The 27,426-nt window shown below is 45.1% G+C and overlaps 1 protein-coding gene across 1 annotated transcript in view; it reads right to left on the bottom strand.

Moving 5' to 3' along the window:
* Positions 1 to 4,417: 4,417 nt before the first annotated feature.
* ADAM12 (ADAM metallopeptidase domain 12) overlaps positions 4,418 to 27,426 on the bottom strand; it is a 351,251-nt gene continuing 328,242 nt past the window's right edge. Inside the window, exons 22-23 of the mRNA XM_088020108.1 lie at positions 6,525 to 6,658; positions 4,418 to 4,478 (exon numbers count right to left, since the gene is read on the bottom strand). Coding sequence (XP_087876234.1) covers positions 4,418 to 4,478; positions 6,525 to 6,658 — 195 coding nt within the window. The remainder of the gene's footprint in view (positions 4,479 to 6,524; positions 6,659 to 27,426) is intronic.

Genomic DNA, 27,426 nt, shown 5'->3' with positions numbered 1-27,426 from the left:
TCTATCCCTGCCCTACTTACATGCTTGCTTATAGGCCATGAACTTGGATGTCATTCTGCTTCTTTCTTTGTGAAACTAAAAAAATCACAAGCTATTTATTATTTTGTCTGGATTTAAACTGTGCTTAAATTGAGGACTGAATAAATTATTTTCTGGAAGGAAACACACAGGGGGAGCGTAAGACAGGTTTTTTGCTGATGATGTGGAAAATCAGGATGGTTCCAGACTATTCAACTATTTGACCTGGAAGAGCTGAAGCCCACTGAGAATTCCTTTCACTGTGTGGTAAATCTCCGGGCTATCACTACCCATTATTGAATGTTCTAACAATTTTATATGCAGTGTTTTGTCTCCTAGTTTTTCTCCTGTGCAACAGGCTCTTAGGGTGGGACTGGCAGCTGGCTCGTGCTGTCCCAAGAGTAAGGAGGGGATTTCCATCCGTGTGCAGGTAAATGGCTTCTGGAAGCATCCTCACTGCACAGAAATGGTTCTTAGCCTGGGGCTCACTGATCTTTCCTGGTGTGTAACTTGTATCACTATCGCAGTTTCCCAAATAGGTTTTCGAGGAAGAGATGTCAACAGGAACTGTTGAGTGAGTCAAGAGAATTGTGCCATTGGAGATAAACTGATTTTCTGGGGGGGGGGGGAGTGATGTGCCTGTGGGAAGTGCTCTGCTGGATTCAAAGCTGGGGCGTCGCTGGTGGGCTTGTTCTGAGCTGCCACTCTGGAGAAGGGTGGGCTTTGTGTGTCCAGTGGCTGGGCTGGTGGGGTAGCCACACCCTGCCCCAGCCCCCACTCGGGCTGGCCTACAGTAGCTCTGAAGGCAGAGATTTGTCACACGGGAGGGGCATTGGCACTGGGTTTGGTGTGGAAAAGGGACTGGCCTCTGGGTGCCAGGAGGCAGATGTATTAGCCTCAGCTGCTTGTATCCAGACGTGTGTACGGACCTGTTCCTGAGTCGTGGGGGGAGTGACTGTAGCAGCCTGGGGCAGGCCTCTGGGGTGGTGGGAAGGACAAAAGATGGCAGCTGCAGTGTCCCCCACCAGTCAGCCATAGCATATGAAGTCACATCTGGGGGTCAGCACAGCACCGTGAGACTTCTAGGGAGGGTTGATATCCTGTTTATCTGGGTCACTTGTGGTTAGCTGGGGTCCTATTGATAGCAGGGAGGAAGGAGCTCCAGAGCGAGTCTGCCCTGGGCTTGCTGCTTCCAGAACACCGAAGGGAGCCCTCCGTTGCAGAAGTTTTCAGTGAAATCAGCCTCATGAGGAAAGACTGCCAAGGGGTCAGGTTGCATGAGAAAGATCCAGCCCAGCTGCCCAGGCATCTTGCCCTTTTAGTTGTCAGGGTCGTATTGGCTCAGAATGCTTAGTAAACATCAACTGAGAGATGGCAGGAAGGTGCTCGGGCGTTCTAGCTGGCCCAGCACCAGGCTCTCTGCAGCACCAGGGGAGATCACAGGCTCCTAAGAGCAGCTTCACATGGATCAGAGTTTTTGTTGTTTTTCTTTGAGGGGATACAGTGATTGTGTTGTATTGATTTGCCGGAGAACAATGGCCTATGGTTTCAGCCTGAGAATTCGTAATAAAGTTAAGAAGGCATAAAAAATGTCCCCTCTGAGACCAGTCAGGAGTATTTATGCTCATGTAGTTTAATTTGTTGCTTTTGTGGTTTCTGTGATGTCATCCCACATGTGTAAGCTGGAAAAATTCACACTGGGAAGTGTAACCTCTGTATGCATATTTGGACAATGGAAAATGTTATGCATTGTTTCTCTTGGTTGCTACACATCTGATTCCATGTGTCAGGAAAACAAACTGTTACCAAAAAATTCAGGAGATAAACTTTTAAAGAGCATGCCTGGAAGATTAGCCCTATACTTCCCAGTAAGTGGGGTCATGTAACCTACAACTATAACAAGACGGGGAAGAAAAAAGTGACTACTACCCTCAGGGCCTATTTTGGGTCTAGACATGTTAAATTTCTCAGTGATGGCCTTATAAACTCAAATCAATCCTTATTCATGCCTACAGAACCTTTAAAAATATTAAAAATAGACTGCCATGGAAATATAAGTATTGATTTTTTGTTTTCATCATCTGTAACGATATAAAAAGGGAGAGGTACCCCTCCCTCCCCCCCCAGGGGTTGTATTAAAGTTGTATTAAAATGGAGCTTATTGCTAAAATGCTTCATTTGATAGGTTCTGCATTTTGGAAGTATTGTTACTTTAATATCTGTATATTGGTCAGGGGATGTTAGGTTTAAACATGTTCTTATCCAGAAATAACTTGCAAGGCTCTATAAATGCAATCTGTACTGTAGAGATAGGAATGTGTCATCCGCTGCACCCCTAAATAGCCATTGATGACATGGTGTAAGATCACAGCGTTAACCTTTTTTAATACCAAAATATTCCTGGTTCTCTGAAATGGAAGCACAGGGATTCTAGCTAAGGATTAAAAAAAAAAAAAAAGACAAACTTCACATCCTCTTCTTCACAATAGGAGGAGGGGCTAAAATGACAGATCTAAAGATCTGGGCATCTGTAAAGATAATACCCACATTATGCACCATAAAAATTCTGTAAACTTTTCAACAGCATGTGTTTTGGCCTTGATACAGTTACCAAATGTACTATCAGTTATAGTAATTCCGTAGGTATTCATCAGCAGTAATACTTTCTAACATGGCTTTGCCTTTTTAAGAAATTAATAATTATATGATGGAATGTAGTAGAACTGGGGTCCCTTTTGTGTGTTTGTGACATGGATTTATTTAGTTTATCTGCGATCATGAATACTATGTTGCCGAGATACAGTGGAGGACACGGGGAGAGTTAAATGCAGTCTTGTTTTCTGGAAGGCAAACCGATTCTTGGTATATTTTGTCTCTGCTTCAAGGCATAGGAAAACCATTGAAATGGCCCCAGCTGAAGTCTTTATCATAAAACACTCAGAGTGAATTACGGAACTGTTGTCAACTGCCTTCTGATGTGAAAACGAGTCCCATATGACCCTTCTAGAAGGCAGAGGCATAATGGCATTTTACCTTGTCTGAGTATTTTTGTAATTTTCATGCCATTAGTACAGGCAGCTTCAAGATCTCCTTGTGAAAACGGCTCCCCAGTCAGACATTGGAAGAGTAAAAGGTTGAAGGGGCTGCTACCCAAGACCGCATTTCATGAATATTTAGGATGACATTGACTTCCTTTTCACATTCTGCGACGCTCAACAGGTAGGTTGCGAGGGTTTAAAAAAAGGATTCAGACCTTATGCTAAAAATATCTTTCAGAGATTCCCACAGCCAAGCTGGGAACATAGAATGCCCCCTAAATAACTGACTAGTAACTTGGATGACAGACCCCACCTGCCACACGGGGTTCCATTTGGTTGTAGTTTTTGTGGGCGTAGGGAGTCTGCCTAATTTTTATCTACAGCCTTGATTCACTAGATCTGGTTACTGGTTCACATCTGAAAATAGTTATGGTCCCATGGAAAGCCTCCTCTATCTGTCTGAACACAGAATCATTGTACTGTAGTTGAGCAGACAAGGTGGTAATTTGCTTAGCTCCAAACAGTACAGGGGGAGGTTTGCAGTGCCTGGGCAGTAGCCTGCTTGAACAAACAACCCCTTCCCCATCTAAATAAGGTGCTGAGGCCAGCGCGGTGGGAAGGGCAGTGTTTCTGTAAAGCAACGGTCTTGGCCTGCTCTTCAAATGTGCTCACAGCCCGCGAGCTCAAGGTCAAGTTTCTGCCCGGGTGTGGCCACACCTTAAAATTCCTTTCTGCAACGCAGGTTCTCTCCAGACCGTCCTGGTCAGAAGCCAGAGCCTTCCCTCCTTTCCTGGAGCTTCAAGGTGTGGCTGCTGGTGGGCTGAGGCCCAGGGGCTCACAGAAAGCCCAGCCCAGCCTGGACTTGAAGCCCGGGGCTCTGGGCTGAGATCAGGGGTTCGAGAGAATCACTCAAGGTTCTACCTGGGGTCTCCTGAGCTGGGTCTGCGCCATAACCACAGCCGTGGATAGTTGGGGAACCGTTCTGCCAACAAAGCCTCCATCAAAAAGTCAACCTCCTGTCCAGAATCCCATAAAGCATGATATTTCAAGTTCACTAAACTATTGAAAGCACACAAGCCTTCCTTCCATGGAAAACTCAGTGATGGTAAAAATGCCTCCCACAGCGCACCGCACTGCAGCCAGCATTTTGCATAAATTAATAATTTACAAGTACCTGAGCAAGTACACAGAGCACCATAGCACAGCACCGGCGGCAGTAGCTCGAAGTTCGGAGAATAATGGTGTTTTAAACATTTAAAAAAAAATACTAAAAGTTGGTACAAAAAACGAACTCCAACTGGAGTTGAACGATAGTGCAAACTTCTGTCTTCACTGTCGAAAAAAAGGTGTCAACTTGCTTCTCACTTGGTGTAGGCAGCGTGGGGGGGTCTGGGAGCTTGATGGGGGTGTTTAGGAGCGGGTCTGCGGCAAGAGAAAACAAAACTGTAACAAAGTTGTGGGCGGAGCCCCTGAAAGCGGCTTCTGCAGCTACAGACGTCTGCAGTCGGAGGAGTCTCTCCTGGCCCTTGGCTGAGCCCTTCAGGATCAGCCCCCACCCCCGGTGCTGAGGGCTGGAGACGGCTCCGGCATGTGGCAGGGTTGCGGGTCCCCTAAGGGAGACTGCTGGCGGCTTGTGCCCCTGGCCGCTAGCGGAACCCTCGCCAGAGCTCCACCTCCTCTCTACAAGCTGACTCTAGAACCGTGCCCGCTCACTAGAAAAAACGGGAGCCACAGAGGTCATCGAACCTCTTCTAGGAGCCACGTGGGAAGAAAGCAAAACCTAGAGGAGACACATTTTAGTGAAGAGTTTCACTGAACTCCTCACACGCATTGTAGCAGTACGTATCCGTGGGGATGTAATCAACGGGAAAAGCCCCCGAGCGACTCGGCATTTGGGGCCCTAAGTGGTCCCCACCCCGTGTGCGTCCGCACTGGTGGCGTGTGGCGTTTCGGCGACCGGATCAGCCCGGGCACGTCCGGGGAGCAGAGCCGGGGCACGTGGGATCCCTCAAAAACGAATTCTCCTTCGAGAGCAAGACCGACACCAGCTCGCACCAGAGTCAGCGGCCGGCAGAGGGGACGACCGGCCACGGCTTGATGGCGTTTAAAAAGAGCGCCTTCCCCTCATGGTGTCCATGTAAAGCAGTGCTTTTTCTTTTGAAAAGTAACTTCAAGACCAGCATACAAACCACAGTGAAATAATTAGGATGCTCTGCAATCTTTCTGTATTTATGCGGTCGGGAGTGAAACCACTGTTCCGGCCCCTTGCCCCGTGTTATCTCTGGGATTTATGAGGCCGCTCGTTCTCTCACAGGCCAAACATTTTTCCCAAAAGCTGCAATGACATCACGAACATGTGCCTTCCCCGTTGGAGACACTGAATCACTGAGCCCAGGGTCTGGCCAACAGCCTACCTTTGGTTCTTTCGACCTCCTACAGCAAGCTTCCTGCCAAGGGGGTATGCGTGTCAGAAGGGTGTTTTGGCTGCGGGTTTAACCTACCCATTGTGGGGAGCGAGAGGGGCCAACCTGCAGCCTTTGTCTGTTTCCAGGGTGTAAATCTTCCGGCTGCGTGAGCAGGGAGACCCTGCGCACTGGCCACCTTCCATGGCATTTCCACCATACCGAAATAGCTGTGTGTAACCTCCAGAACATAGGTAACAGTAAAAGGTAAAAAAGGAGTTTTGAGGCTTTTATGTTCTTCACATAACTTGTCTCAGTAGGCGTTTGTATAATAGTGGCTCGGTTTAACACCTAGCTTGCAAAATTCCTAGAAATTGAATAGCTTCCGAAAACCAGCATGGACTAGCCCCGGCACACAGCCGGTGCACCTCCCTGGGTTAGGGGTCTGCCTTCCTTATCCTCTGGGATAGGGTAAGCAATGACCACGGCTGGGGAACAGTCTCGAAAAGGAGATTCCTTTTCTTAGTTGGATGGAGAAGCTCCCCATTGTACCAAGTGTTCAGGAACTAACTCTTCACCTCACCTCCCTCATTCATCTGTGACTCCCCCACCCCCACACCTCACCTCCTTTCTCAGGACCCCAGGGATGGGGCAGAGTTTGTGAAGGTTTCTGATGGTGTTGGAGGTATGTTCAGTCTTCATAGGATCACACCACTTCGTAGCTGTTCGTCTTCATCTTTTAGGGGGTGGGGTTGGCCCATCTCAAGAGCCACTGCTTTCCCAGACACACGATCTAGGGCTACTTGATCCTGGTTTCTCTTGGGACACTGGGGCTCTTGCCAAGAGCCACTGGGTGATCTCGGGGATTATAGGCTCGTGACTGCCTCCTGCTAATGCTCCTGTCTGCTTCAGCAACTCTTTTATCCTGTTCCCAGGTACTGGGGTATAGGAAGCCTGGCCTTAGACTATTGGGCCCATGTCCTGACAGGGCCAGGAAAGCACAGGTCGGTGCGGCTGCCCCACATGGTTCTGGGGAGAAAGAGATGGGCTGGGCTGTTACACCGACCTGAGGGGCACCAGGTGGAGCCGCTCGGCCTCCTGCTGTCCCAGGGTCCTGGCTGAGGCGCTGGCGAGCCGGCTGGTCTTGCTCAAAGGATCTGCAGGCAGAGGCTTCTGAGGAGGGTTTGGCTTACGAGTTCCCTGCAACAAACCACAAGATTATATGTGATCACCCATCTCTGTGAGCTGTGACCAGAACCTGACCTCAGGAGCCGCCAGAGTCCCCTGCAAAGTGGTAGGAGCTGGAGATTGGGGCCAGGTGCTAGGCTATACAGTTTTCACGTCCGGAGTAAACTTTCGGAACGCATCCTCTCGCCATACAAGCTGGTTGACCTTTGTTAATCTTCTTGCCAACATTTTCTCTAACATTTAACAGGTGTCTCAATAGGCTCACATAGTTACACTCAAAGGAGGGGCTCCAGATGGCACACTGGTCACAGGTCTTGGGATACAGTGGATGCTGGCGTTTCTGGGCCAGTGCTACCTAGAGGATGTAAGCTTTCCTGTGTCTTTAAGCTTCCTTTCGATTTGTAAAGGCCTAAAATTGAGAGGTTGGTAAAAATCTTAATCTTCCAGAATTGTGTAACAGAATTCCTTCAACTGCAAATGAATTTGCCAACACAAGTAATCATCTTTCCTCTACCACTGTGGTGTCCGTATACCCAGTGATGATCCAGATGGCTGAGTGAAATGCCCCAAACTTCTTCTACCAAAATACTTAGTTGAAAGAATCACAAACTCACATAGAAAATCACAACCAGGAAGAAAACCAAAGAACGTGTTTTGAGGGACAAGCGTAACTCTCTAAGGAAGCTAATGGAAAGGTCACATGGACCAGAGCATGAACTTGGGAGTGATTCTACACTGGGTTTATCTAAAGACCAGTGCCGGGACGCCTGGGTGGCTCAGTCGGTTAAGCGTCTGCCTTCGGCTCAGGTCATGGTCCCAGGGTCCTGGGATCGAGTCCCGCATCGGGCTCCCTGCTCGGCGGGGAGCCTGCTTCTCCCTCTGCCTCTCTCTCTTTCTGCCTCTCATGAATAAATAAATAAAATCTTTAAAGAAAAAAAATAAAGACCAATGCCTTGGGACCATGCCGGTCACTTGATATGCCTAAACCTCAATTTCTCCCTCCTTAAAATGGGAGAAAAAAGGGTCTAGCTCAGAGTGTTGTTATGCAGACTACAAAAAATGATGCATAGGAGGGCGCCTGAGGGGCTCAGTCAGTTAAGTGTATATTTGCCTTCGGCTCAGGTCATGATGCCGGGGTCCTGGGATCGAGTCCTGCATCGGGCTCCCTGCTCAGCAGGGAGTCTGCTTCTCCCTCTCCCTCTCCCACTCCCCCTGCTTGTGCTCTAATAAATAAATAAAATCTTAAAAAAAAAAAAAAGCAACAAACAACAGTAAAACCACAACTCACTTGTTTCAGGGGCCCCTCCCCCGGCTACCCTAAGAAGGGGTGCAGAGGGGGATCTGGGGTAGGAAGTCAGTTAAGTGTTGACCGTGTTCTCCTCTTGGCCCACGGTGAACACAGGTGCCAAGCCACCTCCTTCTCTGGTCCTTGGAGCCTAGAAGCACTCATGAATGCAGGGCAAGTCTGTAGGAAATGGCGCCAAAACCTCAAGGGAGACAGGATGTCCTAATAAGATGATGATCTACCTCACTGGCACAGAACGTGCTATTCCATACTTAAGACCACTCAAGAGGATTTTGAAACACTTGACTTGAATTTCTCACAGTACTTAGCCCACTAAAATTACATTTCCTCCGCAAATGGAGCTCAGTTGAAAGAATGCAAACGTGCATAATCACCACTGAACATATCTTTGTAAGCAGAGGAAGCAAGTCTGGAAACCACAGCTGTATGGAAAATATGCCAAGTTGAAACAACGAGCAACGGGCCACTGACCAAGGGACAGACTTCAAAGAGACATTTCTATACCAGTTCTTATTAAAGGAAACAACATAGAGCAAATGCCTTAAGTAGGCATAAAGACCATCTAATTTTCCTATGAGGCTGTACACTGAGGACGGGCTGTCTGGATATTCAACCAGGCTCTGCAAACACAGGGGTTACTGAGCCTCTAAGCTGTAGAGGGGGTGCTAACAGGACCTTCCTCAGGAGGTCGATGTAAGGATGGAGCTATTATCTGGAAAGCTCTCTGTGCAGGTCCTGGCACACAGTGTCCAATGATTATGTGTAAATTATCCTACAGCTATTGGGGAGCGAATTTACCATCTAAAGGTACTGCAATCCTACCAACAAACTCTGGGTAATAAACTATGGGAGTAAATCAAGCTCCATTTCCTGGAAGAGGGCAGAAGACTGTGAGCAAGATATTAGTGTGTGATGTAAAAATGAATGTGTGCACCTATAAAACTGAAAGGCTTTGAGGTTTAAATGATTCATTACTAAATGATACTAGTTTTGCTGCTAAGAATGAATAAGTATCTGGTCTTGGTAATAAAGATAATGTCAGGTTTTTATTGCAGCGCTGGAGAAAAAGTGAGATCCCTGTTATAATGTATCATAATATGTTTGGATTTATCACAGAAACTCAGGAGATGGGTAGCTTGGCCATTCATTCTAGTTTGTTTGGGACATTCGCAATTTATGTTTATGGCCCTGTTTAATTATTAATCACCACTCTCCCAGCTATGTCCTGGTTTAAAGGATAAATTGTCCAGTCACCATAGTGACCAAAGCCCAAACCGTGGAAATGCTGATCAAAAGTTCTGATATCAAACCCTGGGATCTGCAAGGCACCGATCTGCTGTGAAATCGGTCACACTTGCAGATGCTGCCTAGGTTGACATGTCTACTTCCTGCCAGACCCGAATGTGGAGTTAGTGAAAGATGATGCATCCTCCCTTCTCAGATATCAGGCATGGCGATGGGAAGCCTACAAACAGGTGGGAGGAAGCCCTAGCTGCACAGGCCATGACCTTGCAGGAAGGGGCAAGAGTCCCACACACCCTGCCAGACATCGCTTTTCATGCTGCCTTTGTAAACCTTGGTTTCCAAGAAAAGTCCAGCCTGGCTACAAAGAGTCATCAGAATGGAGTAGAGAAAGGACTCCAGGCCAGATTATTCATACTCAGTAAATATTCCTGTAGACCGATTAAAATCAGGAATTCAGATCCCCATTTCTCTCCCTTTTCAACTTCCAGATAATGGAGGAAAATCGAGATCCACCATTACATAGAACTGTCCCATTTGTCCATGTTCTGCTCACATTTTAGCAGCAGTTACATAGTTCAAAGTCTTTAGAGGGTTGAGCATACATTTTTTTAAATAATTTTTTATTGTTATGTTAATCACCATACATTACATCATTAGTTTTTGATGTAGTGTTCCATGATTCATTGTTTGTGCATAACACCCAGTGCTCCACACAGAACGTGCCCTCTTTAATACCCATCACCAGGCTAACCCATCTCCCCACCCCCCTCCCCTCTAGAACCCTCAGTTTGTTTTTCAGAGTCCATCGTCTCTCATGGTTCGTCTCCCCCTCCGACTTACTCCCCTTCATTCTTCCCCTCCTATCTTTTTTTTTCTTAACATACATTGCATTATTTGTTTCAGAAGTACAGATCTGTGATTCATCAGTCTTGTACAATTCACAGCGCTCACCATAGCACATACCTTCCCCATGTCTGTCACCCAGCCACCCCATCCCTCCCACCCCCCACCACTCCAGCAACCCTCAGTTTGTTTCCTGAGATTAAGAATTCCTCCTATCAGTGAGGTCATATGATACATGTCTTTCTCTGATTGACTTATTTCACTCAGCATAACACCCTCCAGTTCCATCCACGTTGTTGCAAATGGCAAGATCTCATTCCTTTTGATGGCTGCATAATATTCCATTGTGTATATATACCACTTCTTCTTTATCCATTCATCTGTCGATGAACATCTTGGCTCTTTCCACAGTTTGGCTATTGTGGACATTGCTGCTATAAACACTGGGGTGCACGTGCCCCTTCGGATCCCTACATTTCTTTCTTTGTGGTAAATACCCAGTAGTGCAATTGCTGGATCGTAGGGTAGCTCTATTTTCAACTGTTTGAGGAACCTCCATACTGTTTTCCAGAGTGGCTGCACCAGCTTGCATTCCCACCAACAGTGTAGGAGGGTTCCCCTTTCTCCACATCCCCGCCAACATCTGTCGTTTCCCGACTTGTTAATTTTAGCCATTCTGACGGGTGTGAGGTGGTATCTCATTGAGGTTTTGATTTGTACTTCCCTGATGCCGACCGATGTTGAGCACTTTTTTATGTGTCGGTTGGCCATTTGGATGTCTTCTTTGGAAAAATGTCTGTTCATGTCTTCTGCCCATTTCTTGATTGGATTATGTGTTCTTTGGGTGTTGAGTTTGATAAGTTCTTTATAGATTTTGGATACTAGCCCTTTATCTGATATGTCATTTGCAAATATCTTCTCCCATTCGGTTGGTTGTCTTTTGGTTTTGTGGACTGTTTCTTTTGCTGTACAAAAAGCTTTTTATCTTGATGAAGTCCCAATAGTTCATTTTTGCCCTTGCTTTCCTTGCCTTTGGCGATGTTTCTAGGAAGAAGTTGCTGCGGCTGAGGTCGAAGAGGTTGCTGCCTGTGTTCTCCTTTAGGATTCTGATGGACTCCTGTCTCACGTTTAGGTCTTTCAACCATTTGGAGTCTATTTTTGTGTGTGGTGTAAGGAAATGGTCCAGTTTCATTCTTCTGCATGTGGCTGTCCAATTTCCCCAACACCATTTGTTGAAGAGACTGTCTTTTTTCCATTGGACATTCTTTCCTGCTTTGTCAAAGATGAGTTGACCATAGAGTTGAGGGTCCATTTCTGGGCTCTCTATTCTGTTCCATTGATCTATGTGTCTGTTTTTGTGCCAGTACCATACTGTCTTGATGATGACAGCTTTGTAATAGAGCTGGAAGTCCGGAATTGTGATGCCACCAGCTTTGCTTTTCCTTTTCAATATTCCTCTGGCTATTCGGGGTCTCTTCTGGTTCCATACAAATTTGAGGATTATTTATTCCATTTCTTTGAAAAAAGGGGATGGTATTTTGATGGGGATTGCACTGAATGTGTAGACTGCTCTAGGTAGCATTGACATCTTCACAATGTTTGTTCTTCCAATCCATGAGCATGGAACATTTTTCCATTTCTTTGTGTCTTCTTCAATTTCTTTCATGAGTATTTTATAGTTTTCTGAGTACAGATCCTTTGCCTCTTTGGTTAAATTTATTCCTAGGTATCTTATGGTTTTGGGTGCAATTGTAAATGGGATCGACTGCTTAATTTCTCTCTCTTCTGTCTTGTTGTTGGTGTATAGGAATGCCACTGATTTCTGGGCATTGATTTTATATCCTGCTACTTTACTGAATTCCTGTATGAGTTCTAGCAGTTTTGGGGTGGAGTCTTTTGGGTTTTCCACATACAGCATCATATCATCTGCAAAGAGTGAGAGTTTGACCTCCTCTTTGCCGATTTGGATGCCTTGGATTTCTTTTTGTTGTCTGATTGCCGTGGCTAGGGCTTCTAATACTCTGTTGAATAGCAGTGGTGAGAGTGGACATCCCTGCCGCGTTCCTGACCTTAGGGGAAAAGCTCTCAGCCTTTCCCCATTGAGAATGGTATTTGCTGTAGGTTTTTCATAGATGGCTTTTATGATATTGAGGTATGTACCCTCTACCCTATACTCTGAAGAGTTTTGATCAAGAAAGGATGCTGTACTTTGTCAAATGCTTTTTCTGCATTTATTGAGAGGATCCTATGATTCTTGTTCTTTCTTTTGTTAATGTATTGTATCACATTGATTGATTTGCGGATGTTGAACCAGCCTTGCAGCCCAGGGATAAATCCCACTTGGTCATGGTGAATAATCCCTTTAATGTACTGTTGGACCCTATTGGCTAGTATTTTGGTGAGAATTTTTGCATCCATTTTCATCAAGGATATTGGTCTGTAATTCTCCTTTTTGATGGGGTCTTTGGTTTTGGGATCAAGGTAATGGTGGCCTCATAAAATGAGTTTGGAAGTTTTCCTTCCATTTCTATTTTTTGGAACAGTTTCAGGAGAATAGGTATTAATTCTTCTTTAAATGTCTGATAGAATTCCCCTGGGAAGCCATCTGGCCCTGGGCTTTTGTTTGTTGCGAGATTTTTGATGACTGCATCAATTTCCTTAGTGGTTATAGGTCTGTTCAGGTTTTCTATTTCTTCCTGGTTCAATTTTGGTAGTTGATACATCTCTAGGAATGCACCCATTTCTTCCAGGTTATCTAATTTGCTGGCATAGAGTTGCTCATAATATGTTCTTCTAATTGCTTGTCTTTCTTTGGTGTTGGTTGTGATCTCTCCTCTTTCATTCATGATTTTGTTGATTTGGGTCCTTTCTCTTTTCTTTTTGATCAGTCTGGCCAGGGGTTTATCAATCTTGTTAATTCTTTCAAAGAACCAGCTCCTAGTTTCGTTGATCTGTTCTACTGTTCTTTTGGTTTCTAGTTCATTGATTTCTGCTCTGATCTTTATTATTTCTTTTCTCCTGCTGGGTTTAGGCTTTATTTGCTGTTCTTTCTCCAGCTCCTTTAGGTGTAGGGTTAGGTTGTGTATTTGAGACCTTTCTTGTTTCTTGAGAAAGGCTTGTATTGCTATATACTTTCCTCTCAGGACTGCCTTTGCTGTATCCCAGCGATTTTCAACAGTTGTGTTTTCCTTTTCATTGGTTTCCATGAATTTTTTAAATTCTTCTTTAATTTCCTGGTTGACCCATTCATTCTTTAGTAGGATGCTCTTTAGCCTCCATGTATTTGAGTTCTTTCTGACTTTCCTCTTGTAATTGAGTTCTAGTTTCAAAGCATTGTGGTCTGAAAATATGCAGGGAATAATCCCAATCTTTTGGTACCAGTTGAGACCTGATTTGTGACCTAGGATGTGATCAATTCTGGAGAATGTTCCATGGGCACTAGAGAAGAATGTGTATTCCGTTGCTTTGGGATGGAATGTTCTGAATATGTCTGTAAAGTCCATTTGGTCCAGTGTTTCATTTAAAGTCTTTATTTCCTTGTTGATCTTTTGCTTAGATGATCTGTCTATTTCAGTTAGGGGGTGTTAAAGTCGCCCACTATTATTGTATTGTTGTCAATGTGTTTCTTTGCTTTTGTTATTAATTGCCTTATATAATTGGCTGCTCCCATGTTAGGGGCATAGATATTTACAATTGTTAGATCTTCTTGTTGGATAGACCCTTTAGGTAGGATACAGTGTCCTTCTTCATCTCTTATTACAGTCTTTGTTTTAAAATCTAATTTGTCTGATATAAGGATTGCCACCCCAGTTTTCTTTTGGTGTCCATTAGCATGGTAAATGGTTTTCCACCCCCTCACTTTCAATCTGGGGGTGTCTTTGGGTCTAAAATGAGTGTCTTGCAGACAGCATATCGATGGGTCTTGTTTTTTAATCCAATCTGATAGCCTGTGTCTTTTGATTGGGGCATTGAGCCCATTTACATTCAGGGTAACTATTGAAAGGTATGAATTTAGTGCCATTGTATTGCCTGTAAGGTGACTGTGACTGTATATTGTCTGTGTTCCTTTCTGGTCTATGCTGCTTTTAGGCTTTTTGCTTAGAGGACCCCTTTCCATATTTCTTGTAGGGCTGGCTTCCTGTTTGCAAATTCCTTTAGTTTTTGTTTGTCCTGGAAGCTTTTTATCTCTCCTTCTATTTTGAATGACAGCTTAGCTGGATATAGTATTCTTGGCTGCATATTTTTCTCGTTTAGTGCTCTGAATATATCATGCCAGTCCTTTCTGGCCTGCCAGGTCTCTGTGGATAGGTCTGTTACCAATCTAATGTTTCTACCATTGTAGGTTATATATCTCTTCTCCCAAGCAACTTTCAGGATTTTCTCTTTGTCTCTGAGACTCGTAAGTTTTACTATTAGATGTTGGGTTGTTGACCTATTTTTATTGATTTTGAGAGGGGTTCTCTGTGCCTCCTGGATTTTGATGCCTGTTTCCTTCCCCACATTAGGGAAGTTCTCTGCTATTATTTGCTCCAATATACCTTCTGCCCCTCTCTCTCTTTCTTCTTCTGGGATCCCAATTATTCTAATGTTGTTTCGTCTTATCGTATCGCTTATCTCTCGAATTCTGCCCTCGTGATCCTGTAGTTGTTTATCTCTCTCTTTCTCAGCCTCTTTATTTTCCATCATTTGGTCTTCTATATCGCTGATTCTTTCTTCTGCCTCATTTATCCTAGCAGTTAGTGCCCCCATTTTTGATTGCACCTCATTAATAGCCTTTTTGATTTCAACTTGGTTAGATTTTAGTTCTTTTATTTCTCCAGAAAGGGTTTCTCTAATAACTTCCACACTTTTTTCAAGCCCAGCTAGTATCTTTCTTTAAAGTCATGATTCTGAACTCTAGGTCTGACATTGTACTAATGTCAGTATTGAGTAGGTCCTTGGCCGACGGTACTACCTCTTGTTCTTTTTGCTGAGGTGATTTTTTTTCATCTTGTCATTTTGTCCAGAGGAGAATAGATGAATGAGAGAACAGAATGCTCACAGGTTAACAACGTCTCCAGGAAATATACTCTGCTAAAGTATAGTATAGAAGAAAGTGCCTGCTAAAATTTTAAAGGAAGAAAGACATAAATGTACAAAATAAGGGTTGATACAATGAAGGGATGGAAGATGACTGTAAAGCTGAAAATTATAAAAGATTTTATAAAAGGAATTGATAAGTTGTTTTTAAAAAGAAAGATTTAAAAAAAAAGAAAAAAGAAAAAAAGGGAGAGAATGTGATCAGGCAGGAGACTAGAACAAAGCCATACACTAGTGATTTAGGGTATATTTTGATCTGTTAGAAGAAACTGTATCTCAAAATTTTAAAGAGAACAACATATATATATGCCAAATATAAGGGTAACTACTATGAAGGGATTAAAATATGACTCTAAAAATGAAAAATAAAAAATGTTTTTATAAAAAAGGGATTGATAAGATGTTGGTTGAAAAAGGCAAAAAGAAAAATTAAAAAAAAACAGTTAAAAAATTAACTTTGAAAAACTAATGTATTATGGTAAAAAAGCCATGAATTCTATGTGCAGTATTCCCCTAGCGCTGGAGTTCTCCCGTTCTCCTTGATCGGTAAACTTGGTCTTGGCTTGCTGGCTGTTCGTGCTGATCTTCTGGGGGAGGGGCCTGTTGCCGTGGTTCCCAAATGTCTTTGCCGGAGGCGGAATTGCCCGGCCCTTGTCGGTCCGGACTAAGCAAGCTGCTCGGGTTTGCTCTCAGGAGCTTTTGTTCCCTGCAAGCTCTCGGTACAGCCTTGGAGGACCAGGGTGAAAATGGTGGCCTCCCAATATCCTCCCAGAGGAGCCGGGAACTCGGGGCCCCGCTCCTCAGTGTGCCCCCAGAGAAAAGCAGTCACTCCCGTGTCCCCGGTCTCCGGCCGCACTCCGTGCTCACCCGGCCTGTGACCGAGCGTTTCTATCTCTGGCACCCGACCCCGTGTGGAGTCTCCAAACGCAGTAGATCCCTGCGGTGTGCTCCCCCACTGCTCCTCCCGGGGGAGGAAGGGGAGTCTCCCCGGCTCTGCCGCTTGTTGGGTCCCTGCTGGAGGAGCAGTGGCCCGACTGGGCCGCGGATCACAGTTTATGGCCACCCCGAGCTGAGAGCCCGCGCCTCGGCTCCGTCTCTGCAGCCGGCTTCCCCGCTCCGATCCCCGGGAGCTCTGCCGCACACAGGCACCCCCGGTCTTTCTGTGACCCCGAGGGTCCTGAGACCACACTGTCCCGCGAGGGTTCCACCCCCCGCTTAGCCACTGGAGCGACGTCCCTCCGCGGAGCCGACTTCTAACAGTTCCGATTTTGTGCTCCGCGGCTCTAGCACCTGCTAGAAGCGGCCGACGGAGGCCCCCTCCCCCGCCGTCTATCCTTCCGAATATCGCCTGGATTCACTTCTCTGCACGTCCCACCTTCCAGAAAGTGGTGGCTTTTCTGTTCAGTGTTGTTACTATTCTTCTCTTCGATCTCCTGTTGAGTTCGTAGGTGTTCAGAATGGTTTGATCCCTACCCAGCTGAATTCCTGAGACCAGACGAAATCCAGGTCTCCTACTCCTCCGCCATCTTGCTCCGCCCCTTGAGCATACATTTTTAAATCCAAATAGAGTCCTCTGCCTTGACCACCATCATCAACCATTATTTACCTCTGTTTAAGCGAGAGTAAATGCGTCCTGCTTATCAGAGACCTCTCCGCAGGAAAATCAGATGTTTTCACGGGAAAATGCCAGCAATGCCTCGGATATCCCTGACGGGCTCACGCATGGCCAGGGGTGCCCTCAGCCTCACCATCCATACTCAGCCTCTCTCTGTGAGGAATACACTTCAAAAGAACTCCAAGGATAACCAGTTCTCAGGGAAATGCTGCAATTTCTTTTTATTCTTGCTTCAAAAAAGCAGAGGTCTCGACAAATCGGCTCTCTTAAAAGAACACACTAACACCTGTCTCTAAGATGACCTTGACCCTTCTTTCTGAGACTACCTGAAAACAGTACAGAAAATGCACATAAAGGTGTAATACTCTATCTTTGAGAAAAATTTACTACCCCAAATAAACATATAAAAGGGAGGCAAAGTGTCGAGCAGGCCCGGGTGAAGAAAGGTCATGAGAAGGGAGAGAATGCCTGCCATGGCCAGCCTGGCAGTGGAGAGGGGAAATCCAGCCCCCGTTGCTTGAAACAGGTGTGAGGAGTAAGCAGATACCATGCTATGTCCAGGCTGAACGAGCAGCAGTGTAGACAGGCCCAGCCACCTGTGCCAGCCTGGAGCAGGGCCAGGGCCCACAGAGTCCTTGCTGGGAGCAGGGAAGGCCAGACCCCTCTTCTCTCAGAGCCCTGAGCACTGGTCTGGCCCTTCCCCCAGCTGTCTGGTGACTGGTTTTCCAGGAAGAACTGTCCACATTTAAGGAGGAGTTGGACACCCTAGGAAAAGGAAGGCAAGCAAAGAACCCACCCTGCAAAAATGTCTATCTGCAGAAATGAAAAACAGAGGCAGCAAAACTCAAATAAAACCATGAAAACCAGGGATGAAAACGGTACCAAACACAGGGCTGTGAGCGTCCTAGCTGAGGGAGATGACAAGTTCCACAGTAAGAGACCACAGCAAAGGTGACACAACATGGTGTCACTTAAGGGATCTGAGTAAAGATAGAAGAAATACCCACATTTATTTCATAAAAACTTCCCTGAGATAAAGAGGGTCAAAATCTATGGATTAGAAGGGCACCCTGTTTCCCTGGTAGAAATAAATTCGGCTCCTCAGTAGTAAGACGCAACCAGTTGAAGTTACTGGATAGCAAGGACCAAATCATATCACTCAAAAGGGCAGAAAGAACCAGCTTCTGATTTGTCCAGTGCAGACAGAGGAAGCCCAGGTGTAAATCAACAAAGAGCTGCAAGACAGCAAGATATACCAGGTCAACATCTCACTGCAAGAAGCAGCCTGCAGAGGTGGGTAGTACCCTGAAGCTGAGAAGCCATTTGGCAAATTCAGGAAACCTAAGTTTTGGTTTTTATACCCTTTTATGGTGAGGGAGGTAGGAGTCCAAGTTCAGCACCAGCCCAAGTTTAATAGGAGACTATCCCCTTCCCTTCCCGACCTCTCCCCAATAAAGCCGGGCTCTACAAAGAACTATACCTCAGGTAAAAATGTTCTAGAAGTACTAGGAGACTGTAAGGAGAGTTTCCTTGGTGCTAGGCAGACCAATGTAGGAAAATAAACCTCTAACCACAAATTGCCCTTGAGGACCTGAAGCTGAGATCACACACATCACCTCGGTGGCTCAATAAGGTCAAGCCATTTAGAGGAGTCTCAAACTAGTAATGCCTCCCGGCACCAGGCAGAGACAAAATATATCCTCTTTGGATGGTCACACCTTCATGCTAGATCTCAGAGAACTCCCAGATGGTTTTCTAGATAATTTTCCAGAAAAATGAGCAGCTCATAGTACAGAATTACCAAGCACACAAAGAAGCAAGGAATTGTGAAAGAAACCTCAGGAGTAAATACCCAAAGACTTCAGACTGTGAAATTATTTGAACACATTTTCTGTGTTTAAGGAAATAGAAGACAAGCCAGCATATTTGAATAACAAGGAAAATTTCTAGAAAGAAAAAGTAAATAAAACATAATTGCACCAAAAAGAATAAAATACCTAAGAATACACTTAACCAAGGAGGTGAAAGACCTGTACTCTGAAAACTATAAAACACTGATGAAAGAAATTGAAGATGACACAAATGGAATGATATTCCACGTTCGTGGATTGGAAGAATTAATATTATTAAAATGTCCCTAACACCCAAAGCAATCTACAGATTCAATGCAATTCCCATCAAAATACCAACAACACTTTTCACAAACTAAAACAGATAATACTAAAATTTGTATGGAACCACAGAAGGCCCCATTAGCCAAAGCAATCTTCAGAAAGAAGAACAAAGCTGGAGGTATCACAAGCCCAGATTTTCAAATATACTACGAAGCTATAATAACCAAAACAGTATGGTACTGGTACAAAATGGACACACTGAACAATAGAACAGAACACAATGCTGAGAAATAAACTCATGCTTATCTGGTCAATCTATGACAAAGGAGGCAAGAATATACCATGGGGAAACAAGTGTCTTCAGTAAATGGTGCTGGGAAAACTGGACCACTTTCTTACACTACACACAAAAATAAACTCAAAATAGATAATAGTCCTAAATGTGAGACCTGAGATCATAAAACTCCTAGAAGAGACCATAGGCAGTAATGTTTTTGACATCGGCTTTAGCAACATTTTTCTAGATATGTCTTCTTAGGCAAGGGAAACAAGAATCAACTATTGGGACTACACCCAAATGAAAAATCTTTGTACAGCAAAGGGATGAACAAAACAAAAAGGCAACCTACTGAATGGGAGAAGATACTTGCAAATGACAGATCCAATGAGGAGCTAATGTCCAAAATATATAAAGAACTTGCACAACTCAAGACAAAAAAAAAATCCAATTAAAACATGGGCAGTGTGGGGCGCCTGGGTGGCTCAGTCGTTAAGCATCTGCCTTCGGCTCAGGTCATGATCCCAGGGTCCTGGGATCGAGCCCCACATCGGGCTCCCTGCTCTGTGGGGAGTCTGCTTCTCCATCTCCCACTCCCCCTGCCTGTGTTCCTTCTCTTGCTGTGTCTCTGTCAAATAAGTAAATAAAATCTTTAAAAAAAACATGGGCAGAGGACTTGAATAGACATTTTTCCAAAGAAGACCTATAGATGACCAACAGACACATGACAAGATGCTCCACATCACTGATCATCAGGGAAATGCAAATCAAAACCACAATGAGATACCACCTCACACTTCAGAATGGCTGGTGTCTGAAAGATAAGCAATAACAAGTGTAGGTGAGGATGTGGAGAAGAAGGAACCCTCATGTACTGTTGGTGAGAATGTAAGTTGGTGCAGTCACTGTGGAAAACAGTATGGAAGTTCCTTGAAACATTAAAATAGATATATGATTCAGTAATTCTCCTACTGGGTATTTACCCAAAGAAAATGAAAACACTAATTTGCAAAGATATATGCACCCCTGTGTTTATCGCAGCAGTATTTACAGTAGCCAAGACATGGAAGCAGCCCAGTGTCCATCGACCGATGGATGGATAAAGAAGGTGCGGTACAGATGTACAATGGAATATTAGCCATAAAAAAGAATGAGATCCTAGAGGGTATTATACAAAGTGAAATAAGACAAAGACAAATACCCTATGATTTCACCTGTGGAATCTAAATGTATAATCAAAAAACCAAACAAATGAACAAATAAAGCAGAAACCAATCCATAAATAGAACAAAACTGGTGGTTGCCAGTGGGGGGAGAGGGAGGAGAATGGGCAAAAAGGGGGGAAGGAGTGGCGGGTACAGGCTTCCAGTACTGGAAGGAATAAAGCACGGGGATGAAAGGCACAGAACACGGAATCCAGGCAATGCTCGTGTAGAGGCGGTGTATGGTAACAGATGGGAGCGATGCCTGTGAGCACGGCCTCACGTATGGAGCGGTCAGAGCCCCGTGTTGTGCACCCGAGACTAATGTAACATTCTGTGTCAGCTGTCCTTCAAGTAAAAAAAAAAAAAAAAAGTAAAACACCAGTTGAATATAAGTGCAAACTGTGTGAGGCCAATTGTAGTTTCATACTATTTATGTAAATTGAAAAACACGGCCTATTATATACTCATTGGATATATATCTATGTGAAAATATTGAAAAGGGTCTATAGAGAAATTAATACCAACCTATAAAAGTGATTGTATCTGAGGTAGTCACAGTGACTTTGTCTGGACTGCTTTGTTTTGTTTTTTTTTTTTCCAAAAAGGAAACTGTGCATGTCACGTTATCTGAGATTTAAATAGGCACATAGAAAAACATGGAGATAATGGGTTGTTTCTGTGTAGTGTAGTGTAAACGTGGTGAGTTCTAGATACTTTTCACTCTTCTGTGTTTTAAACATCTTAAGAACTCATGACAACAAAAAGGAAAATGATTTCAACCTTTGGGCCGAAGGAAAAAAAACACAAGGGGAAGTGTAGGTTATTTTAAAAATATAAATATTGAGAACAGTACAAATCAGAACCAGTGAGCATGGATAATGCAGTGTTTGGAGGGAAATTCCTAGACTCCTGTGCTTATTTGATAATGTATGCATAAAATAGTGAAGTATGAACAGAAATGAAGCAAGTGTCTAAGAAGTTAGAGAAATAAACCTAAGGATGAAGCAAAATGATAAAGGAGAAAAGAATACATTAGAAAAACGAATAGCTATCACTTGGCACAGACTCATTACACAGCAGGCTAATGATGTCAGGTATTTTCATGTAATGAGCACGAAGCCCAGTGAGGCAGGTGCGCTGTCCGGCATGTGCTGGGGGGACTTAGTTAGCGCTTCTGTGGCCGAAGGGCGGGGGCCAGGAGGCCGCATCACATAGAAGGCCCCCCGCCAGCTCCTGTGGCTGGGCTGGGGCTGCCGAGCAGCCAGAGAACGCTAAAAAAACACAGGCCAGGAAGGGAAAAACCGGCATACAGACTCAAGAAACGGGGTTGAGGATTACTCAGGTGGCCTTCTAGAAAAAGGGAGTCGGATTCCTACTTCATTTTATACACCAACATCAATGGCAGATGGATCAAATATTTCAGTGTAAAAAAAAAAAAAAAGATCATGAAAGAATGAGACAAAAACGTTTGTATTCTTTGGGCAGGCAGGCCTTTCTAAAAGGACAATGAGATGGCAGAGGAGACAAAAAGACAGCTTATGAAAAAGGAAAAAAAGCCCACAAATGGATCTTAAACCTTTGAAAAGAGGTTCTGCATCATTTATGGGAAGAGAAATGTAGATACCATTTTTTTTTTTTTAACCTATCATATGAGCAAAGACAAGCAAACTCTCTGAACACCGTGTCAGTGGGCGAGTTGGGGAGTAGAAATCGGCAGGACTCCTTTCCAGGCTGTTCCACCTAATCGGATCAGCCATTGTGGTCCTGGGACGTTACCCCACAGACATCCTCTGCACGGCCCCGAGGTCCCTGGGCAAGGACATACCTGTTTATTGCAGCAAATGACTGGAAACAACCCCTGTGGCCCTCAGTAAGGGACAGGTTAAATAATTTATGGGATGGCTCCACAACAAAACACGAAGTAGCCAAGAGAACGAGGCGGACCCCCCCCGTATCACCAACTGGGCATAACCAGAGTGTCAGAGATGCCAGGGTGGGCTGCCATTTGAGTTCCGAACAAGAATCCAAGAGGAAACAAGATTGCCAGCAAGCCGGCAGATGCTGAAGGCGGGTGTTGGGCAGACGGTGTTTCATTGTACTCTTTTCTCCAATTTTGCATGTTCAAAAATTTCCAAATTTTCGATAATCTCTCTCTGCAGAGAGAGACAAAGTGGAAATGAGGCGTTCGCCTGTATTCCAAGCTGTAGTTTACAAGAGCCTAGGAACCATGCTTGCTTCTGGCAAAGGAAGCCTGGTGGCAGAGGTGGGAGGGAGACCAAGTGTTTTCTAAGTAACCCTGTGTTCTGTTGGAATGTGTAATTATGGGCACACATGACCTATTACAAAACATAAAGGGTAAAATCGGCATCATTTTTTCATGTACAGCTTCCGTGCTTCTTGTAACTTTCTAAATGAGTGGAAAACAAACACCCTTAGAATACTGTTATCATTTGCATGGCTTCCCTCTGCAGTTACTTCTCTCCAGAGAGGGATACAGGTGCTTGCACAGGTAATAAATGTTTTTAGAGACATCACACGGGTTTGTCACATGAATAACTGGTATAGGATATAGAAGCCAAAGAAATTTCAGTTAAGATTCCTGGAAGTACTGGGCAGGTGGCAGGGAGAGGTCAGCAGGAGTCCAGGACCTTGGTAGCTACATTTCAGATTTACAGGAGGAAGGGACTCAAAGTTTTATGAACTCATGACTCATGGAGCATGATGGCCCCAGGGGAATAATCGCTACTGTGACAAGGCTTTTTTTTTTTTTTTTACTACTTAAAATTCACATCCATTCAGCATATTCCCCTCACATCTATGTTCAAGGTACAACTGGACGTGGGTGTGCCTGGAGATGCTTGACCCGGTCTGTGCCTCCTGACATGGGGCAGAACATGCATCAGGGTAACCCCGGGCCGAGGCAGCAGGTGAGCGTGGAGGCTCATGGGAGGACTGGGAAAAGGTCAGACAGGAGGCAGTCTCGGACAGCATCTGGGCAAAAGGAGAAAGTTTGGAAGCAGCGAGCAGGCATGGGCAGGGGGCCGGCGGGTATTGTTGGGTGGGGGGACATTTTCCAGCACTTGTGCTCAGCTATTAGCTTTTGGGTTGCCTGGCGTAATGAAGGCTTTTAGAAAGATCAGTTTCGTCGTATTTCATCTCACTTCCTTGGGAGAACATCTTGACTAATGGATTTCCTTTTCTCATTACTCATTGGCATTTCTGATGAGAAAGGACCTAAATCATCAGATTTCCAGGCCCTGTGAGCGCTGGTTTAAATACCGGACACCCACACAGGCCAGAATGCTGAGTTCATTCCGTTGAAGAGAACTTGGAGAGTCAGGGCTCAGCCTCCGAGTCCACATTAATTTGTTTGGCTCACATCTATATCCTAAAGCATTTGGGAGCGAGTAGCTGTTGTTTTCCAATCACAGCCGGGGAGGTGGGGGGTGTGTGTGGAATTGTTCAGCAACCCCTCTGTGGGGCTGGGGAGGGAGGGGAGTTTGGGGCTCCTTGAAACAGACCTTCCTCCCCCCCCCCCCCCAGGCCACTGAAGCAAAGTTGGGCCGCTCTGGAAACTTCTCTGTTAGCAGAGACTGTACAAGACGAGCTGGTCTCGTTTTACACAACATGGTTTGTAGTATGTTCCACAGACACAGACAAGGTGTTATGGGGAGAAATGTCCTGTCAGAAACGCGGACCCAAACCTCCCCACCTCTGCAGAAAATGCACGCAGCCTTCTTCGTATTCAAAATGCAGCTCCAGGACTGCTCTCGTTCCGAACGAGGCCTGGCTCCAGGAGAGATCAGTTAGGACAAGAAGAACTGGAGCAGGCTCGCACACGTTGCAAGCAAAAGAAAAGAGAAATGTAGGATTCTCTTGTTACAGATGGAAGCCTCTGCAGGATGCCAGAAGGTCCACCCCCCGCCTTTCCCCTCATCACCTGGTATGTCTGTACAGCAAAATGGGGGCAAAAATGAATTCAACATGGCTGAGGTGGTCAGTGGTCTGAACTACGCTAACCATAACCGTCTTCAACCAGAACAGCCTCTGCCTCCCTCCTCTCTAGCCACCCATCTGTCCCAGGCTGCAGGCAGCAAACGTGGCTTTCCCACCTCTGGGAGCCTTCCTACACAAGCTGTTTGGCCTTGCTGTGCCTTGTTTCATCCTCTGTAAAATGGGCCCAAGCAGGAACCATCAGCTCCCAGGCTCCGGGAGATGGTCAGAAATGCTTGGCTCAGGAATACCAGCCATGTGATTGGTGTTCAATAAATGTCTGCTATTTTACAGCAATTTAAAATAGAAATAGAAAGCTCCTTATACCAGAACAATGAGTAAAATACATTCAGACACATACATGCACACAGAAATACACTTCTACACTATTTGGTTATAAGAATAAAAATAGAAACGAATCCTGTCATTGCCGTTTGGATGACATTTCTGCTGTGCAGACAAGCAGTGCCAGAAATAGGGCTGGCAAATATTCTCATGGGCCCACCAGCTCTTTTAGGAAAAGACTGATTCAGCAAAAATCAATCTTTTTTTTTTTTTTAAAGATTTTATTTATTTATTTGAGAGAGAGAATGAGAGATAGAAAGCACGAGAAGGAAGAGGGTCAGAGGGAGAAGCAGACTCCCTGCTGAGCAGGGAGCCCGATGCGGGACTCGATCCCGGGACTCCAGGATCATGACCCGAGCCGAAGGCAGTCGCTTAACCAACTGAGCCACCCAGGCGCCCTCAGCAAAAATCAATCTTAAGAGGTGGATCCAATTGTCCTTTTTTGGTTCTTACTTTCCTAAAGAAGCTAATCTGACTGGAAAAACAATCTCAGCCAGTGAGTTCAGTATTATAATTCACTGATAAGAGTGCATGGAGGAAAAGACTTCCTAGCATTTTCCAGGAAACTAAGGGCTTAAAAAACTAAACAAAGATGGCCCTAAGCCAAATATGCCCACACATCAGCATGTATCGTTCAAATGGCATTTTATGGAGCAAACCTCAAAACAAAATACAGATAAATGCTAAGAGAGTGACACTTGCATGAGGTTTTCACTCTTTAGAAGAATGGCCCAGCTACGAATTGAAGGTGCCTCTTAGGCTCCCTTTAGAATCCTGGCACATTTCAGTCTGACAGCAGAAAATTGCATTTCAATCTGCTGCTACTTAACACAGCCCTCTCTAGACATAATTTTCTGTGAGCAGAAATCTTTTTTTTTTGGGCAGAATTATCTATTTCTCAGATGTGACATTGAACATGTTTTTATTTAAACTTTAAATGAATTCATTAAGCCAATTAATCAGAATAAACTACATAACGGAGCTAAGGTAGGTATGCCCTAGCAATCTAATGAAAGATCCTGAGTCTGTCCCTATCTGGTCCTCTTCTCTTGTAGGCGCAAAATTATACGCACTGATGTCTGGCAGTTGAGAATATGAATGGTCCTCATATCTTCCAGTCTTTTGAGGGTCGCACCTCATCGTTCAGTTCAGGCTTAGTGGCTTGAGGACCTCTCTTATGTGACAGGAAGATGCTCTATGTCCAAACTCTTGTCAGTTTCCCCGAGTGGCGTCTGCATACTGGGCTGCTGCCGGCTCCTTCCCTGGACTCCTCCTCCCGACTACGGTTCGGATCCTCTCCTGGCATCTCAGACCTGACTCTGCGGGGTGCTGTCCTCTCCCTGGTATCAGCTTCTCCTTCCTTCTCCAGCCTACCTGGGACTGGCTTGAGGCCACAGTGGTGATGGTCTGCATGCTTCCCTGAAAGTTTGAGCATGTCCTAGGGGACCAGAACACAGATGTTTCCCCTCCAGGGGTCCCTAGCTCACCCAGTGTTTCTAGGGCCTCCCGCCCTCCTGGAAGTCAGGTCAGTTGACTTCACGAACCAAGTCTGCGGTCAAGAAAGTGATCTTCTTGGATCCGTTCAAGATGGGTGAGATTATAGAGAGATGGTAGAAAGTTTGTCGATGATGATGGAACAGTTCTCTGTCCTGAATATGGTGTTACATGAATCTGTACACAGAGGAAAACTGCAAAAAACCACACACACATGCGTGCGTGCGCGCGCGCACACACACACACACACACACACACACACACACACACACAAATGCAGTTTAGAAAAAGGTAAAACTGAGTAAGGTCTGTAGTATAGTTAATGGTGTGTGCCAAATGTTAATTTCTTGGTTTTGGGATCGTACTATGGCTATGTCACCATTGGAGGGCTCAAGAAACTATGTACTATTTTTACAACTTCTTATGAGTCTACAGTCATTTCCAAATAAATGTTAAAAAAGCAAAAAAGAAAAGTGATCTTGCTGGATTCTGTGCAGCTCTTCAACTGCCAGGTACCCATCCCTCCTCTCCTGGGCTCTGGTGTCAGGCTGGAGCCTGCCGCCTCAAGTGGCTTCTTCCCAAGAAGGTCCTTTCAGACCTCTGCTCAAGACCCACACTTGCTAGGTGCTGTATCTTCTCCCCTTAGTACACATTATTCTACTTTTAAAAAAATGACCATAATGGTAGAAATGACCCTTTTTGGCGGGGGTGGGTACAAAGTTGAATGATTTTTAATACTTTCGTAGTCAGAGAAAAACAACATAGACTATCTTAAAGAACAACCACCTCCAGAAGGGCCCTCAAAGCCTTCTGGGATCCATGCACAGATTTCCTTTCTTTCCTCTTCACTTCCTGCCAGACCCTGAGATGAACTACCCGGTAGCAGAATGCACAGAAAAAGGCACCTGGTGCTTCCAAAGTGTGCAAAGTGGCCTGAAAGACACAGACGTCTGCTGATTGATCTGATCCTCACCGCCCACCCCCCCCCCCCCGCCCCCAAGTGCGTGTTCCCTCAGGCAGAGTCAATGCCACACAGAGTGTGGCATTCTGTGATGCTCCCTGCCGACACAAGCACACAATTGTAGGCGGTCACGTACCTCTGTGACCAACCCCCCCCGCCCCGCCCTCCTTCCACTATCCTGTTCCTAAGCCCGCCTTCTGCTTCTCATGCTCTGGGGGAACTTGGGAGGAGTCAACTAACAGCCAGATGAACAAAGTGCATTAAGTTTCCTCTAAAATAGTTGGCAGGATGAAAAAGGAAACG

Source organism: Eumetopias jubatus, unplaced genomic scaffold, assembly GCF_037043125.1.
Source record: "Eumetopias jubatus isolate StellerSeaLion01/CBP00866 unplaced genomic scaffold, mEumJub1_p1.0 scaffold_17, whole genome shotgun sequence".
Lineage (NCBI taxonomy): Eukaryota > Metazoa > Chordata > Mammalia > Carnivora > Otariidae > Eumetopias > Eumetopias jubatus.
This window is presented reverse-complemented; position numbering and strand designations above follow the sequence as displayed.